The 12,667-nt window shown below is 47.5% G+C and overlaps 1 protein-coding gene and 1 long non-coding RNA gene across 3 annotated transcripts in view; one reads left to right on the forward strand and one right to left on the reverse strand.

Moving 5' to 3' along the window:
• CD99L2 (CD99 molecule like 2) overlaps positions 1-6,240 on the reverse strand; it is a 29,771-nt gene extending 23,531 nt beyond the window's left edge. Inside the window, exon 1 of the mRNA XM_057425215.1 lies at positions 6,079-6,240. Within this exon, the coding sequence (XP_057281198.1) occupies positions 6,079-6,136 (58 nt within the window). The 5' untranslated portion in view covers positions 6,137-6,240. The remainder of the gene's footprint in view (positions 1-6,078) is intronic.
• A 1,599-nt stretch (positions 6,241-7,839) lies between these two features.
• Positions 7,840-12,451, forward strand: LOC130607786 (uncharacterized). Of its 2 annotated transcripts, none has more exons than XR_008974356.1 (2): positions 7,840-11,128; positions 12,160-12,451. It is a non-coding gene; the product is annotated as an uncharacterized LOC130607786 (long non-coding RNA). The 2 variants fall into 2 exon arrangements; XR_008974355.1 differs by having other exon boundaries at positions 7,840-11,123.
• The last annotated feature ends 216 nt before the right edge of the window (positions 12,452-12,667 follow it).

The raw sequence follows: 12,667 nt of genomic DNA on the forward strand, positions 1-12,667 counted from the left end.
TCTTGGTCTTTCCACCTCTTAATGCCATGAGAGCATACCCTGTGGTGCACTCAGGATCTATAGTAGGAATTATGCAAATCTGAGAGGAATGCTATGTACTGAGTTGCAGGATGGGACCTGGGGAGGCTTTTTCTCCAAATGAGGTAGGCAGGGTCTGGCATTAGCTTCGCACAGGTCATACTCAGTTCAAGAAGGACAGGGAGCTGCTGGAGAGAGTCCAGCGAAGGGCAACAAAGATGATTAAGGGAGTGGAGCATCTCCCTTATGAGGAAAGACTGAGGAAGCTGGGTCTCTATAGTTTGGAGAAGAGGAGACTGAGGGGTGACCTTATTAGTGTCTATACATATATAAAGGGGGAGTGTCACGAGGATGGAGCCAGGCTCTACTCAGTGGCAAACAATGATAGGACAAGGGGTAATGGGTACAAACTGGAACACAAGAGGTTCCACTTAAACTTGAGAAGAAACTTCTTCTCAGTGAGGGTGACGGAACACTGGAACAGGCTGCCCAGGGAGGTTGTGGAGTCTCCTTCCCTGGAGACATTCAAAACTCACCTGGACATATTCCTGTGTAACACTATGTAGGTGTTCCTGCTCCAGTAGGGGGATTGGACTAGATGATCTTTTGAGGTCCCTTCCAATCTCTAGCATATTGTGATACTGTCTGGAAAGATGACCCAAGTCCTGCACTAGCAGGGACACCTGAATGGAGGTGGCTGGTCATCAGAGAGATGTGTGCTCCAGCTAGCTGCTTGCTTTCATCCCATATAGGTCATATAAGAATCTGACTTTGAGACTTTTCCTTAAGCTCCTACCCCTAAAAGCTCGTATTTGGCAGCAGATGTTGCTTTAACATCACGTGTTAATGTGCTGTTCAAAATCTTATTACAAATCCAATGTACCTTTTGCAGCACAATCGCCTCCTTTGCCGGAGGCTGGAAACCTCTTCTGCTCTTGCCTCCCACCCTTCTAGAGCCAGCACTGCAGTTACCCCTGAACATCCCAAGATTATGTCCTTCAGTGTGATTCTTCCAACTTTCATGAATTCTTTCTATTCCAGATTTCTTTGTGTGTGGGCAAAGAAAGCATCTCAAAGGGCACGCAAAATGCTGAGCAATTCCCTTTTCCCAGCACTCAGTTTGCTAGAAACAACCATATCTCAGCCTGTGGAGCCTTCCAACAGCAGAATGATGCTGTTCATGGCGTCCCTCCTCCCTGTCTGAGCTGCCACCTCCAAAATCTTGTCAATGCCTCTGGGTTTGCTTTCTTTGGCTTTTCTACAAATATGCACTGCCAGCACTGAATCCCAACAGCAGACCTGGCCCACTCCTTCCCACGAGATGCTGCTCATGTTCTTTGGTATCTCAGGGAAGAGGTACTTGCGCTCAGCATCAGCTTTCTCCCTGTAGCCCCAGTACTCCTGCCTCAATAATTTTCTGTGTTTCTTAGACAAGGTTTGAAAGCAAGGAAAAAGGATCTTGGAGTGACTAGAAGACAGTTTTGTAAATATGTATTAGCATTAACTTTATTCACATCATAACAGTAGGTTTCAGAAGATCAAAACCTGACCCTGTGTGGCTCCACTGAAGTCCCTGCAAGCATACAGAAGGCATTTGCCTCGCTTTGTGGAGGCAAACAGGCTCATGTTAGTGCTCTGTTTCCTTCTCAAAAGCATCGTTCACTCGGGAAATGCATTCTCGTGCTCACATCCCAAATCGCAGCTTGTGACTACAGCATCTGGATCCCTAACTTTGAAGTTCTCTTTTCAAAAACAGTCCCTTCCTGTTCTGTGTTTTGATATGCCACATTCATCTTCTCCCGTTTTCTTCTATTCAAGTTCTTCTACCAATTGAGAGTTCTATCAACTGGAATACAAAGGAATTATTGCAAAGGTTTTTCTCTCTGCCATCAGTGTTCAGCAGTTTAATAAACATACATTTTATTTTTAGAGTGGCTTCAGAAGCCCTGCCTACTAAAACCTCAACTTCTCCTTTAGTTAATTGTAAAGTCAATGCCCTAAACCTCCAGGAGATATTTTTCCAAGGAGAAACCAATTTGTTTTTAAACTGAGCAGTCCTAAAAGTTTATTCTAGTCAACACTGGAGATCAATAGAATCTTTTGTTTTATGTGCTTTAAGGGCTGAAATGGTTGCAACAGATGTAAGGGAAAAATTTCTGTAGAGGGGGAACAAGCCCAAGAGTCAGATGGTCATTTTCTAGCACAGATATTACTATACTGGTAGAAGAAAAAGTTACAAAATACAAACAGAAGTATGGAAATTAATTATTTCCAAAGCTATGTACAGAAATATCTGGGCATGGCACATTTAATTAATGCATATTTGTTCAGAGATCAGAGATAATTTGTAAGAAAACCAATTAAATTTTTCCTGCTTTTTCATAGGCACTAAAGACTCTATAAAAGTAAAATTATTCTCTAAATGTATTACTTTGACTTGCTTCTGATACCTAGTAATTATAAATTTAATAACATAATAATGTATTATAACAAAGATTTGTAATGCAGGTAAATGCCTAACACAGTGCTGCTATCTCCTTCAGCCTCAACAGCAATGCCAAACCAATGGTTTGCCTTCCACTCCGAATTCCTCCCTGCAACTCTCCTGGCACAACCATGGCAAGTGACCCAGGCAAGCGATGGGCACAGGATTGGTGGGTTACCTGGCACCAGCACCCCTTCTTCCGCTACCTGCATCCACCACTGCCCTTTGCAACACAGAGCCCGGACACCCGGAAAACATCTGGAAAAGAGCTGGCTCCTTTCTGTTTTCCCTGTGCTGCTGGTTGGGCACTGTTGTGTGGAGACTGTGCAGAGGAGCCGCCTGCAGTGACTGGAGCCATCTGTGTAACAGTTATAAATAGCTAATTATACTGTCAAATAGTACCTTCACATTTAAGTAATTATTGTAATTGCTGGTGGGATATCATAGTCACACTGAAGAGAAGAGGTGATCTGTGAGACGCTGTCTATTAAGACACAGGATGACAACATGGAGAGCTGCCCATCACTGGAAATATTGCAGCTTTGGAAGATGTGCCCAACTATGCTCATTGCCAGTTTGTAATCATGAAGCTTTTCTTCAAACTTTTATAACGCAACGTAAAGCATAAAACCTGGATGTGCTCCTTCTGCCTGGCCTGTAAGAGGTAACCTTGCGGTCCCTGCAAGAACACTGACCTGCCATCTTCCATGAAAGCACATCACTGCATTTCTGTACTAGCTTACCACGAGGGTGAGGACAGGAGAGGGGAAAAAACGACTGTGGGAAGTTCCTTGTTGGACTGTTTCCCTTATTTTGCACAAACATGTGGCTAGCCCGGGATGACTTAAACATAACTACTTTCTGAAAAGCCACCAACCTGGGAATTCAACATCATGCAACATGCTAGCATAGGGAACACTCGCCTCTGACTGCAGCAAAAAGGCAGGGAATTGAGTGTCTTCCACTGCATCAAAATACTCAAAAGGCTTCTCCCTGTCACTGTACTGTGGGAATATGCCAGAGTTCAGTGGCACTAGAAAGCATCTTGAGCAATCCCTATTTCCAGCACTGCATCTACAACCATAGAGGTGCTGAGGCAGAGGGATCACAGCAGCTCAGAAGCGCAGACGGATGTGGCATGGCTATGTCCGATAGCCCACCAGGCACTGAAGCACGCAGTGTACGAAGTGAAATACAGGGGGATTTGACCAAAGGGAAACTCAAAACCTCCTGTGCTTTTTCAGTTATAAAGTGGGGTGGGTGTTCCTGCTTTATTGGACAGCCACAACCAAGATGCACACTGTTCCTGTGTCAATGGTGTATCCAGACCTTAGCTGCAGGAATCAATCAAAGTAATGAGTCTGATATCAAATTTGGTAGCCTTGGTTCTTGGTCATTTGTAAGCCTCCAAGCTTATGAGAGACTGGGCTGCCTGCAACTGCTGACAGTGCTGGAATGACTGTTACCAAAGAAGCCAGGAAAAAAAGCCAGCAAATAGAGGCAATGAGGAGCTGGTAGAAAGCCCTGCCTCAAGAACCCACCTCCCTTCCATCACTTGCTATCTTCCTGGGCATGGGATGACAGCAGGGAGGCTGCCCTAGTACCTGGAAGGCCTGTTCAGTGCTCAGATGCGCACTGCAAAGTTGCTCCAAAATGTTTGGGAGAGAGACAGAGGGATGAGTAGACACCCACCACATGTGAAACACAGAAACACCAGGGGAGGAACCAGAGGCCATGTGGAAAGGCTGAAGCTGGGCAGCAGTACCTCATCTCTGCATGTCCAGTGTCAGCAGAAGAATTTGTAAGTGCAGAGCCACCTACCTTTATGTAGTTATTTCCATGGAGAGGCAATTTAGAGCAGCTCAGACAGGAACTGAACATAACGTTGTTCAATTACCTGTGAAGCCTTGTGCTGGCAAAAACACTTCATGAATGTTTCAGTGAAACTCATTTTGATACAAACACAGCCAAGGACATTCAAGCGCCAGACCCAGCAGTCCAGTGCTCCAAAATGAAACAGAAAAGCATTTTTCTTTGCCCATGTTGCAAACAACATGGAACACAAATGAATCAGGTTTTTTGCTGACTAATCAGTTTGGGGTTTGTTTTTTTTTGAATCATAGAATCGTTAGGGTTGGAAAGGACCTTAAGATCATCTAGTTCCAACCCTCCTGCCATGGGCAGGGACACCTTACGCTAAATCATATCACCCAAGGCCTTGTCCAACCTGGTCTTTTGTACATTTTAACCTAAAATCAAGACTTTCTGCACAGTCTCTTAGCTCAACCTGTCCAACTGATACCCGCCAATTAAAAACATAGCAGCTAAGCTGGTAAGCATAAGCAACTCTGCACCATGCTGTCACCCTTCCATGTGCATGAGTAGCTAAATACCTAATGCACAGAGGCTAATTTCAGGTTGACCCACAGAAAACCCATTCTTTTCCAACAGCAAAAGCGGCTCATGGCCTACTTCACTCTTCGTTTGACGCTGATATGTTCTAATCAGTCTGGGTTTGATGGGTACCTCCTAGCTAATAGCAGAGTTTTAGAAAAACTTTCCCAAGACATAACTGCTGTCAATTTTTTCTGTACAACCTTTAAGAAGCATTTTTCTTTTCTATTCAGCTTTTTAAAAAATACTTATTAATATTAATATTTTAAGGAAACAGTTGTGGTAAGCTTTGCACTGATTTTAGCCCTCACCTGAACCCCCCCAAAATAAATTCTTGTTTTATTTTTTTCCTTATCTTCCCAGTTACTGCTCAGCTGGGAGTGATTTCTGGGTTAGACTAGTTTAATCTGCAGAAATAGCACTGGGACTAAAAAAGAGAATACAACCTGCAACCCAAGAAATTTGGGTCATGCAGAGAATCTAATCCAACAGCTCAGTAAGCAGAGGGCAAAACCCAAATCATCCTTCTGAGATGGTTCTGTGCCTCCCTCAGTTTCGGATTATCTGAGACACTGACTGCTCCTGAGCTTTCTACCTGCAGCATCGTACGTTTTGTTTGAATATCACCGTGACACTTCCTCACGCAGAGGCACACATTGCGTTCTGAGATGCTTTAATCAGCAGTATTGTTATCTAATGCCAGGTTTTAGAGCCATCCTATCTGCCGGATACCTGTGCAGGAGCATCTCCCGCCGCGGAGAGGGGGGGCAAAGGAAAGGGCGCTGGCGGTAGAGGGGAGTGACCGGGGACGGCGAAGGCCGGGCCCTGGCGCACAGGCTGGCGTCCGGCCATGTGCTGCGGTGTCGGGGCGCTGCGCAGGGTGCGGCCCGGGGGCGATCCGCGGGCGGTGCGTTCTCCTGGGGGACCCTCCTCGAGGGTGCATCTCCCCCCTACCCAGGCCTCACCTCCTGGAGGCTGCATACACCGGAGTGTACCCAGCGCGTGGATGGGGGTGCTGACGGCAGCCTCCGCGGGGTTCCCTCGGGGGCACATCCGCCGTGCCTGGGCCGGACCCGCCGCCGCGATCACGCGTAAGCCTCGCCCCGGGGGACACCACCCCCCAGCCTCCAACCCTGGGCCGCTCCCTCCCGCTGCCGCCCCGCGGAGCAGTCGGCACCTACCTGCGCCCAGCAGCGCGGCGAAGGCGAGGAGGAGCCCCAGGAGGCGGCGGCCGGCCATGTCGCGGCGGGGCTGCGACTCTGCCGCGGGCTTGGCCGCCTGCCTCCGATGGGGCGGGGCGGGCGCTCGGTGCCGCCCCCCGCCCGCCGGGCTGCGCTCGGGACCCGGCCACAGAGAAAAGAGGTGGGGAGCCTGCGGACGTGGAGGAGTGACGGGAGGAGCTGCGGCCCGCGAGGGTTTCCCGAGTTTTGGCACCGGAGGTTGCTGCGCGGCCCGGCCCGCGGCCTGCCCGCCTCTACCCGTCGCGGCACAAAGGCGTTCCCACGGCCCTGGCGCACATCCTCTCGCTGGGCGTGTGCGGCGGCTGCGCTGGGCTCGGCTGAGCCCGGCCCCGCATTTGCTCATCGACGTGGGGAGAGTTGGCGCTGAGGATGCGCAGCGAACTCCTGCGGGGCTGCTGCCCGAGGGGGTGGGCTGCAGCAGCGGGAGGGCCCGGCGACAGCACCCCCGGAGCCGCGGGAGCCGGCGGGGCACAGTAATGGTGCGGGATGGGCCGATGGTGAGGGCGGGGGGCTCTGTCCCGCTCCCGGGAAGCGGCTGTGCAGGGGAGGGAGCTGCTGTGATTTCATGCAAAGTTTTTAACGCGGAGGTTACGGAGACATAGAAATGTTAGCTGGAAGCGACCTCTGGAGGTCTCTAGCCCAAACGCCCCCTCGGAGCGGGACCCACGGACAACAGGTCAGGTCAGCTGTGGCTTTACTCGGTGTGAAACTGAAAACCTCCAGGGATGGAGGTTCCCCCACCTCCCTGTGCGACCTGCGGCAGCGGTGCCCCACCACCTGGTGAATGAGGTTCTCCTGGGGCCTGTCTGACTCTCCCGCTGACCCTGACCGCTTATTTAGCTGTCACCTCCTGTTGTGACACCTACTACTGCCAAGAAGAACTTGGCTCCATCGTCTTAATAATTGCCCTTAAGTAGCCGTAAACTGCAATTAGATCTGCAGATTAGATCTCGCCAAAGCAAACAAACTGCCCCTTCTAGTTCAGGTGCACCAGGTGCTGGAACCTCTTCTCTACATCTGTTTTTAAATGGGGGGAGGGAATTGTTAATGATACAGGAATTATCTTTATTTATTGATATTTATAGGTGGTTTCACTACAGAAAAGGGGGTGAGGATGCAGCCTATATTTAGGCCCTAAAGCGCTAGTGAGGACTGAAAGCCTGAAGAAGTGTCTGGGTTGTCCTAGTTCCACCCGACCTCACAGCAGTTGGGAGATACTGCTGTCCCTGGCTGCTCAAGCTGAGTGTCAGGGTCTCATGTCTGGAAGGTGCTTTTTGTCCTTGGTGGTAACATCACCTGAAAAGATGGTGAGCAAACAGGACATGGAGGAGTTAGTCATCTTCAGAAGTGCTCGGGTTAAGGGATGTGGTGTGCTAGCAGGGGCAGCCTGATTTTTATCTCTGCCCATGTGGAAGATTGCAGGCTCCATGCTCCCAGTGCCTTGCTTTCCACTAACGTTCCAGGGGGAAGGTCTCCAAAACGCACACCAGAGCGAGCTTCAGGAAGTTACCATAGTTCGGCATGCTCATATCGTGTCATCACAGTGCATGATGCTTATGTACTGTGCAACTCTACTGCAGCAGGAGTAACAGGGGTCCCAGGTTACAGAGGAGCTGAGCTAGAGAAGGTGCAGGTCAGCCCCTGCACAAAACCATCTGTGCATTCACAATATTTCCTTTATTCCTGTTTATACAAAGAAATTCGGGATTACAGTCCAGTTTGAATCAAACTAAAGGCAAGTAGCAGGACAACGCTTGTACCTTCCCACTCTGGTTCCCCGATAACCTCTTCTATCAGCTATTTGCATTTCAGTGGCTTTCCAAGCCTCTGGTAATTGTTGAGGGAGGACGTGGGTAAAAGGCTATTATATTAGAGTTAGCAAGCCTGAAGGCATGAGAGAGCATCGCAGCAGCTGATGCAACCCGTGACAGTATATTGTTTGCAGTGCTGTTCGAGCCTGGGGTGCACACCAGTGCCTGTGAGTTGATTCATAATTACAAAGAGAAGTATGAATGTACCATTTAAGTGACAGGAGGGCGGGCAGCAGCAGTGCTGTGCTTTGAAACTGGAGGGAAACAGGGCGGTTCAAACTGGGAATTCGTCTGACTGAACTCCCCAATAACCAAGGCTGCCATCTGTGACCGGTGGTGCCCAGCCAGCGCGGGGCTGTGTGCAGCGGCACAAGTTGTGTCTTTAAGGGAAGCCAAGCCCAAGGCAGCTGGAAAGCCTGGGGACCCGCCAGCGAGTGACTCAGCATCTCCTGACCTGTGCCCGGGAGCCCAGGCTATTCTTGGTTCCGGGTGTGTTTAAGGCAGGCAGCCCAGACTTAAACACTTCCAGTTGCTCTGCAGAGGATGTGTCTGTGCTGAGGCTGGAGCTTCGCATGCATTATGTTGTCCAGGGCTGTAGTGCCGTCTTCTTGTTGGATCGCTTTCCTCCAACATCAAGGGGGCTAAGGCCTTTTCATTTTCTTCTCTTGAGCTAGATTCAACTGTAATCCTTAAATAGCGGAATAAATGGCCATTGGAGGAGCTTTCAGTGGGAAAATATACTTACTTCCCATTACGTTTTAAGAGGTATCAATGCTCAATTCTTCTTGCTGCCTTTGAAAATCTCCTCCCTGGACTTAGCATGCTTTTGTCTATCAAAGCAAAAATATGCTTAAAGGGAAGGGGAAATGCTGATCAGGAAAGGTAATGCTGGGTCACACAAAAATCTGGTTTAGAATCTTTTTCTTCCTGAATATTCGAATCATTTAGCAGGATTAAAACATGTAATCCGTTAGATCTCAGAGCCCCTCAAAGGCGCTAATCTATTACCCTTGATAAGTGATGGACACATAAAAAGCATCAATTTAGCTGCTAGTGGAGTGCTCCTGTTTTAAAAGCTGAATGAGCTGTCATGTAGAAATGCATAGCCTTGCCACACAGTTATCTGTGATGGAAAATGAAAATACTATAGACCATTTAAAATGAGCAGTTTCAAAGGCTGAATTACATTTTCACCTGTGTCCATCTCCTGCCTGAGGTATTGTTGTTTTATGGCCTTGTTTCCAAATACAGTAATCCTTTTTTAAGTAAAAAATTTGCTAATTTGGAGTCTTTTAAATTCCCTTACAAAGCTGGAATGTGCCTGATCAGATCTTCTAAATGCCTTGTTTTCTAAAGTCCTGATTAAAGTTGTGATCCAAGTAGTTCCTTAAAAAAGGCAAGTCAAGCAGTAGTATGAGATGGCAACACTACAAACAGCCCTTATCCTGTGCAACCCCAGCGGCCCTGTGGTTAAGTATCAGGGGTATTCCCAGTCTCTTCCATCACCCGGGAGAAGGAAGGAGCAGCTTTCCCTGGGCAATGGGCTGTCAGGCTGCCGGGCTGTTGGCTCTGGTCCTGCGCCAGAGCTGACATCCAACGGATTTTCCTCCTGCAGTGCCAGCAGCTGAGCTGCGGGAAGGGGCAGGGGCTCGGTTCCCTTCAACTCGTGGTGTTCTGTGGCTGGCTGCAGTGGTTTGCCCTGTGGAAGTCACGGCTGAGTAGAGCTCCCTGTAAACAGACTTACTCTGCTTCTCACTGCCTGCCAAGTGCCGAGTACTGCTTGTCATAACCATTTTCTCAGAGAGCCTCCAGTCTGGTTCCTCAAAAAACCGATACATTGGGGGATGTTTATACAAGCTGATTTTAAGTATGTAATTTCTCTGCCTACGTTAGATGTCTAGACTCCTGCTGTAATCAAAAGTGAGGGGCAGGATCCTAATTACAGTGCTCTCAGTTACGCCCTAAAAGATCCCTTGCCTGTATGGAGAGCATGGGTACATTACGTAGGTGCTTAAAATGGGTCTGAATGTTCCCTGTTGTGTGCTGGGTCTGCCACTGCTACTGCAAACAGGCACAGAACCTCTTTGCCTTGTATAAATCAAATGCTTCAGTTGCACTCTTAAAGGAGAAATGTTTGTAGCACTTGAATGGAAATTAACTGGAGAGTGCATTTATTTTTGGCCAGTCCCCTGGGAGCACCTGCCAAACATTACCTCTCATTTCAAGCCTGGCTGTTCCTGCTGAGAAAGTCTGATGGAGCTTCGAGTCTGGGTCAAGGTGAGATCCTGGCTCTTCATCAGCTGTCTGTGCCATTTAAAAGGGAAGGAGGAAAGAAAGCTAAGCAGCGGATTGGGTATGAGGAATGGTGTGCTCCTGCTAGACAGCTCAGCAATGAGAAGAAACAGGACTGCTTGGGTATGGTTTATGTACCGATTAAATGCACCTGCTGGTCCCCAAGCATCAATGTGCAGTTTTAGAATGAAAATGTTGAATAATAAATTAAACTGAGAAAATTAATTCCGGCCTCGTCTACTCTGGGACGATAGCCAATTGCTTAAAACAAGGCTTACTTGCACCTGTCTGAAACCAGAGTACCTGGCACAAGCCATGGTGCCTATGTAAAAGCTCTTCGAGAGTCATTAATGCTGTCATGTGGATGTGCTCAAGTGTCGGCGATGGGGACTTCGGTAATGGGTGGACCAATCTCTCCACTTCCATGGAAGCACAACTTGAATGTGCACAGGGATGTGTCTTGCAGGGTGCCTCTTTTCCCACTTCCCAGCACCATGTCACCAGTACCGTGCTATTCCAGGGCTGGGCATGGCAGCACTCATGGGCAGAGATGCTGAGGAGTTTATTTACTCATAATAACTATGATCTCAAATGGAAGGATACTGGGACATTGGGGTCAATCCACATTTCTCTCAAATGCATTAGAAACTGATGTTTGCTCTCTAAATTCCTGAAAAGCAGCAAAACCCGGTGTTTTCGTATTCTTTTTATTACTATTATTTTATTTTCCACCAGGGACAGAAATTGCTGGCTGAGAATCTGAGGCCTGAACCCAAAGAAAACATGTCTCAAAAGCAGCGTAACTGCTCTGGCCAAGGTTTTCCTTTCTTCCTCTCTGCCTTACTCCAGAAGTCTGCAGAATCCAAAAGGCAGCTTTAGAGTGTAAGGTGAAGTTCAGTGCATCAATGAACATTTGTAAAAGAGCTTTCCTGCCTTTCCCAGCAGTTAATATCTTTGTTGCACAGAACTTAGTTTTTAGAAAGACCTCGTGTGTTTTTTGGCTGACTGAGGACTGGCGAGGAATGTTCTTAGTTTTGTATGGGGAAGAATTGGTTTTTTTTTTAAGGGCAAAACCCCACCAAACCCTCAAATAAACAAACTTGCTTTCACCAGAATCTCTGTTCCTGTTGCTGAGTGTGTGCAGTATTATCTGCAGTGATAAAACAGTGCATAAAGCAGCTTTATTAGACTGGGAAGTGTGGGAATTCAAGTGCGGAAAGGTAGTACCAGGCAAGCAAGGTGTCTGCTTGGGTTTTTTTCCCCTCACATTGGACAGGCCTGATCGATGTGCCTAGGTTAGTATGATGGTGGGGTGGGCACTGAGAAAGAGCTGGTACAACTCAGGGCTGATACTGTTTGGGAGGAAAGTGGTTTTGCTTCCAAATCCTGAATGTTGGCCCTTGGAGGAGAAAGATGACTCTCTTCTTGGCTCCTGAGCCTGAAGGAGACTTATAGCACAGCTAAATTGTACATGTCCCTTGGGAAGAGTTTTGTAGCCAAAACCACTAAAAATCCCAGACTCTTTCATCTAAATACAGTCCTAGGAAATTACCGTGGTCTCGATCTAATATGTACTCTGCATTGTACAGTGTTGTCCTTCTTTTGTAAATAAAGGTTTTCTTGTTTACTCAGCGTTATACCTGCAGTGGGAAAGTTCCATCAGCACAGCAGAAGTTATGTACAGGACAGGTAACTAATGCTTATAAAATAAAAAAGATTTGGGATTGGTCTTAAGTTATTGCGTGTGGGTTGCTGGGTTCTTTTGTGTGTTTGTGTGTGGTTTTGTTTGGGGTTTTGGGGGAGTTTTGTTTTTGGTTTTTTGTTTGTTTGTTATTGTTCTGGGTTTAGTTGTTTTTTTTTTTTTGTTTTAACCATGCCATGAAATTTTGCAATGATTTTATATTAAATTTTGTTACAGGTTCAAAAGCTCTGCTCATGCCTCTGGTACTTTCTCTATGACTCTGCTGTAAATGTGAGAGTTTAAAACCCCAAGTGTCAGAGATGGACAAGTTCTTCTCAGACCAGTGCACAGTTGTTCCCTTTTTGGGAGCACTCAGGGTCCCTGCAGGCTGGTAATCTCTACTACATGAGCTGCATTGATAGGAATTTGATGTTTTTAACTTAATATTATGGGGGTAATTTTCTTTTATCAACCCCTGAGGATGTATATTAAGTGCTATTACGTATGACTTAAATACAGGAAAAATCTAGAATTCTGACCTTTTATCCAAACCAGAGTTTTATTGTACTCTGGTCCTGGCTCTTGGGCTGGTCACCATACAGAGTATGGGACCTGACCCCTACCGGTGGACCCTATGATGAAACGAGTCAATGTGGAAGGATTCATCCAACTGCCCTTAGATGAGGTTATTTGCCTGCAAACCCAGTTGTTTCTACTGCTGATGCCAGAAAGTGGATCTCCAGAT

The sequence above is a fragment of the Pezoporus wallicus genome, unplaced genomic scaffold (assembly GCF_028554395.1).
Source record: "Pezoporus wallicus isolate ANWC-B61680 ecotype Strahan unplaced genomic scaffold, APGP_CSIRO_Pwel_v1 scaffold_6445, whole genome shotgun sequence".
Lineage (NCBI taxonomy): Eukaryota > Metazoa > Chordata > Aves > Psittaciformes > Psittacidae > Pezoporus > Pezoporus wallicus.